This window comes from Zingiber officinale, chromosome 2A (assembly GCF_018446385.1).
Source record: "Zingiber officinale cultivar Zhangliang chromosome 2A, Zo_v1.1, whole genome shotgun sequence".
NCBI classification, from domain to species: domain Eukaryota; kingdom Viridiplantae; phylum Streptophyta; class Magnoliopsida; order Zingiberales; family Zingiberaceae; genus Zingiber; species Zingiber officinale.
This window is the reverse complement of record NC_055988.1, coordinates 130,412,459-130,417,895: the sequence shown is the minus strand read 5'-3', so window position 1 is coordinate 130,417,895 and position 5,437 is coordinate 130,412,459. Positions and strand designations below refer to the sequence as shown.

General features: G+C 37.6%; 1 protein-coding gene across 2 annotated transcripts; it reads left to right on the top strand.

Moving 5' to 3' along the window:
- The first annotated feature begins 2,734 nt into the window (after nt 1-2,734).
- LOC122042322 (terpene synthase 10-like) lies at nt 2,735-5,236 on the top strand. Of its 2 annotated transcripts, none has more exons than XM_042602364.1 (7): nt 2,735-3,020; nt 3,111-3,384; nt 3,451-3,832; nt 3,909-4,127; nt 4,226-4,364; nt 4,459-4,704; nt 4,805-5,236. In XM_042602364.1, the coding sequence occupies exons 1-7, from the start codon at nt 2,817-2,819 to the stop codon at nt 5,096-5,098; spliced, it is 1,758 nt and encodes a 585-aa protein (XP_042458298.1). In that variant the 5' UTR covers nt 2,735-2,816; the 3' UTR covers nt 5,099-5,236. The 2 variants fall into 2 exon arrangements, with proteins under 2 accessions (XP_042458298.1, XP_042458297.1); XM_042602363.1 differs by having other exon boundaries at nt 3,105-3,384.
- Nucleotides 5,237-5,437: the final 201 nt, after the last annotated feature.

Genomic DNA, 5,437 nt, shown 5'->3' with positions numbered 1-5,437 from the left:
CACACCGGGATGAACCTGGTGGGCGACCGACATGCTGTGGATGTGGTGGCTAGGAAAGCTCTCGATGACTGCCGGATTAACGCCATCAAGCGGGTCAAGATTTCCACTCATCCCTGGTAGTGGAGATCTTTTGCTAGCGCTCGAATTCTTCAAGCCTCTGAGTTGGATCAGAAAAAATTTAGGAACATAAGTTCGAAGACAACAGAAACAAGTCAAGTCTAACAAAAAAGCAGAATGGGGGGGAGGGGGGGGGTTGTCTTTTATATTTAATGGGGAGTTCAAAGACAATGGTTTTGGCAAAAACCGTTGTTTTTGAGCAAATACGCAACGTTTTCTCTTAAAACTGTTGTCGTAGGGATGTTGTCTTTTAACATTTTTATTGTAGTGCGACAAGGGTAGTCCTTGGTATTGAAGTGGATGAATAGATTGTGGTTTAGATTTCTTAGTTTAATTCTATTAATTGTGTCAATTTTCTTGTGTTGATGCTTCTGATTGAATGCTTGTATTAAACTTGATTCCCCATGTTTAAATTGCACATATTATGCTTAATTAGTTTCATGCACGTAACGTGTTCGATCAATTGCTTCAACCATTAGTTAGGTTTAATTTGATGCATTTTAGTTTATTTAATTCTTGCTTTATCTTGTTCTTTCAATTTTGTTAAGTTCTAGTTTTGATTGAATACAATTAGGTTAGGTTGGGTTAGATTTCTTTAATGCTTTAAGGTTTGTTAAATGCTTACCTTATTTCATGTTACCTTTTAGTTTCTACAATTATAGTTGGGTTAGACTTAACTTTTATTACTTGCATTAATGTCTTTCATTTACTAGATTAAGTTTCATTTAATGCATTGTCATTTCATTTCTTAGTTTAATTGTGTTGATAGTTAATCCATAGCGTAGTGTGACAATGCGTTGTGGACTAATTATTCACACTTAGTTAGATTTCATTCCATCACTAGATTAGTTTCCTACTTGCTTTGCTTTTCATTTGTTAGATTTAGAATCAAAATCCAAAATCCTCATTTCCATATTAAAAATCTCAAAAATAGGAATAACATACAATCCTAGATTACCATCCTATCGTTGTTTTCGTTGGGAGACGACCTGAGTTATTTCTATACTACATTAGTGTAGTTAGAGGGGTTCAGTACTTAAAATTCTTTTGATATCATTTTCACGATGAAATCATTATTTAAAAAAATCATTGCCCTAAACGACAATGGATAGTGTTAAACGGTTATCTTTTGGGGTAACTGTTGCATCAAAGACAATAGTTTTGTTAAAAATCTTTATCTTTTGCTAAATTTATAATTTTTTTCTAAAATTATTGTCTTTATGGTGTTGTCTTTTAACAGTTTTGTTGTAGTGAAGGTCAACCGATTGGGAATCATAAATCAACACGATATAAAGGATTTTGTGAATGATTCAAATCACTCTTCTTCTCCACCGGGTTTTGCCAGTTCTTACGATTTTGCAAGAGAAGTGTTGCTCCACTTTCCAAGTATGAAGAGGCAGTCCAGAGCAACAAAAGATCAAGAGTAAGGTTTTTCATTGTTATATTTACTTCCTTATTCTTGTTGTATCTTTGTTGTATTTCTCGAGTTGAGATTGCACGAGGCTTCTCCATATCTGGGAATGAGGTTTTCACCGTGCATCTGTGAGTGAGGAGAGTGGACCCTTGGATTAGTTACCTCAAAGAGGTGGAGACCAAGCAAAATCCAATGAGTTAGCATTGCTTCAAGTTTCCGCTATAACAAATCATCAACGAAACGATCGGAGCTAATCACCTCTAGCTCTCAAAGTGTCCTAATATAAAGATTGAGTTCTAATTTTGATTACTTAGCAGATGAATTTCTCTTAACGTATTGTTGACCTAAGAACATTGAGCTAATTTGTCGCATGTTGCAAGTGCTTTCTAATTTACTCTGATGATCAGTGAAAATTTTTTATAGATCTAAGGCGATAATCTCTAAAATTAATCAACATAAACTAAATATCTAATGCGACTAAAAATGATTTCTTTTAATATATAGACAAAGGTGATTCGCTCGTCCGCAGCATCCCGTCAATCCGTCTCTAGATCAATACAGAGGAGGTAAATCACAGGTGACTACTAATCATTAGTATAAATGGATAAGACATGAAAAAAGACATACTTAGATTTATCAAATTTTAATCCCATGATTTTATATAATAATATTTCATATCTTAACCACCACCTCAAGAGACCAGTATATATAGACTCGGTCATGCATCTTCATCACCCCCAAATTAGTCTGATTAATTAATCCAGAGGGAAAAGTGAACAACAAGACAAATGCAATCTGTGGAGTGGAAACAAATATCTTTTATTTATTTTTTCAATGATATATCCGTTGGAATAATAATAATAATAATAATAATAATAATATTTGTCTGGTAAATAATTATAAAAGGTATCATTTTTTTCTCTTTTAAGGGTGGTTGAGAGTATTGTCCAAAAGAAGCTCCCCAATACATTAATAAAATTAGTGACCGAAGTTAGATAATAATCACCTTCCAGAGACTTTGTGGCAAAATTTTTCAAAAATATTTACGAGCTACATAGCTTATTTGACTAGATTATAAAATAGTTTGCCTTCACGCAAATCAAAAATATTTAGAAGAATAATAAAAATAAATAAATTTTAAATTAAAAAAAAACATTCATTTTGTAGCTCACTTGTTCCTCCGCCCCGCTTTGCATAAATAATGCCCCCTGGCCTTCCAGTTCTATGCATAGATCATCGGATCATCTGGAAATCCAAGTAAAATATCGGCAGTCGTACCGTTAACATGTCTCTCCTCCTTGCTCCACCATCATACTTCCCTTTCCGTGCTCTCCGGCGATCCACCGCCGCCAAGCAGCCATGCCACCGACTCGTCCAGTACTGCACTGCCTATCGGCAATCGCCGGAGGCGGCCAGAAGATCGGCCCATTACCAGCCCAACATGTGGAGCAATGACTACATACAGTCGCTGATCACTGTTGAGCCTCCGGTTAGGAGATCACTCCCTCGACCTCTGTTTCATTATCTTTCTTCCGTTTCGATAGTTTTAAGTTTAAAATCAGAAGTTAATTAGTTGAAGGTGGAGGAGAAGGACCAGACAAAGAGACTGATGTTGCTGAAAGAGAGAATTGCAGAAGTGATATGCGAGAAGAAGGAAGTGGAAGAGCAGCTCCGGTTGATCGACCACCTGCAGCAGCTAGGAGTAGCTTATCATTTCAAAGACGACATTAAAGGCTGTTTGAGAAATCTTCACTCGTCTTTAGAAGAGATAAGCTCGGCATTTAAGGATGACCTTCACGCCTCCGCATTGCTCTTCAGGCTTCTCAGGGAAAATGGCTTCTCCATTTCTGAAGGTGATCGATCAAAATTCACATCTAAAATAATTGTTCACAACTAATTTTCTTAATTTCTGAATGAAGACATTTTTGAGGAATTCAGAGATGAGAAAGGCCACTTTAGAGACGGTCTCAAGAACCACACGGAAGGAATGCTGAGTTTGTATGAGGCTTCTTATTATGAAAAAGATGGAGAGATGGTTCTGCAAGAAGCCATGGAATTAACGACTGAACACCTCAAAAATCTCTTAGAAGAAGGCTCTGATATGAAGCTTCAAGAGAGAGCGGCACATGCTCTGGAACTTCCATTGAATTGGAGGATGGAGAGACTGCACGCCAGGTGGTTCATTGAAGCATGCCAAAGAGAGGTCATGGCCATTAACAACCCTCTTCTACTTGAATTTGCTAAGCTGGACTTCAACTCAGTCCAGAGCATCTACAAGAAAGAACTCAGTGCTCTCTCTAGGTGAAGAAGCTAATTAAGTTATATTATTTTTTCAAGTTCAAAACCGAATGATGATTAATTACATATATATATATAGATGGTGGGCAAATCTCGGAGTTGTTGAGAAATTACCATTCTCCAGAGACAGATTGACTGAGAACTACTTATGGACAGTGGGCTGGGCATTTGAACCAGAGCACTCGAGCTTCAGAGACGCACAAACAAAAGGAAACTGCTTTGTCACAATGATCGATGATGTCTACGACGTCTATGGTAACCTGGATGAGCTTGAGCTCTTCACTCGTGTCGTCGATAGGTGAAGAGAAATTTAACATCAGAATATATACAATTAACAGAGAAATTTTAGAAGACACTAATTACTTGTGCTGTTGGAAAAATGAACTTCATCATCAGATGGGATATTAACGCGATCGAGCAACTGCCAGACTACATGAAGATCTTATTCCTTGCGCTTTTCAACACGATAAACGACGATGGCTATAAGGTGATGAAGGAGAAGGGACTGGACGTAATACCTTACCTCAAGAGATCAGTAAGTAGCAAGCACTTAATTAGTAATTAATTAACTCCTTGTTCTTCAGTATGGGAACATGCATGTGATTCTTTTGGGGATCTGTTTAATTCAGTGGGCAGATCTGTGCAAAGCATATCTGGTGGAGGCAAAATGGTATCACCGAGGTTACACACCAACCGTTAATGAATATTTGGACAACACATGGATTTCCATATCAGGCCCTGCCATCTTCACGAATGCTTACTGCATGGCCGACGACTTAACCAAGCAAGACTTGGAGCGTTTCTCAGAGTACCTGGCCATTGCAAAGCCCTCTTCCATGCTCGGTCGACTTTATAACGACTTAGCTACTTCAACGGTATATATATATATATATACACATGTATTGAGAAAGGGATTGTTAAAATCATGCGGCTCTGATCTTGCTTTATATATAATTAATGTTTATATATATATAGGCGGAAATTGAGCGAGGAGATGTTCCAAAATCCATTCAGTGTTGCATGCACGAGAGAGGTGTTTCAGAGGGAGTGGCTCGTGAGCAGGTGAAGGAGCTAATACGAGGTAACTGGAGGTGTATGAATGGAGATCGGGCTGCTGCGTCTTCGTTCGAGGAGATGTTGAAGACAGTGGCAATGGACATAGCTCGAGCTTCACAATTCTTCTACCAGAATGGAGATGGATATGGCAAAGCTGATGGAGAAACCATGAATCAAGTCATGTCTCTGTTGATCAACCCCATCATTCTATGACTGATTAAGGCAGTAAGAAAGAATTTGTCAAATCAGCCACTGTAACACTGGTCATTGAAAGTTTTATTCTAAATTACTTTGGTTCTAATACTCAAATAAGGAAGCACATATTGTTCAATAAAATAATTTATTACGGGAGATATTGAAGAATTAGTTAAATTTAAATATATTAAATTCAATTCAATTTATATGTCAAGATGATTTGAGTAGTTAATCTAAGACTGTCAGTAGGAGTTGATTTTCTGTTAAGTGTTGAAGGTAGACTGCACAGTGTTGAGTGGGCAGAGCCGCCGAGCGAGCAGATCGACCAAATGTCCGACCGGACAAAGGGTCGAGTGC

Excerpts from the sequence above, each read along its gene's own strand:
- LOC122042322 (XM_042602363.1), top strand. The coding sequence starts at position 2,817 with ATGTCTCTCCTCCTTGCTCCACCATCATACTTCCCTTTCCGTGCTCTC. Across the intron at positions 4,128-4,225 it reads TTCACTCGTGTCGTCGATAG|ATGGGATATTAACGCGATCG; the intron begins GTGAAGAGAAAT and ends CTTCATCATCAG. Across the intron at positions 4,365-4,458 it reads TACCTTACCTCAAGAGATCA|TGGGCAGATCTGTGCAAAGC; the intron begins GTAAGTAGCAAG and ends TGTTTAATTCAG.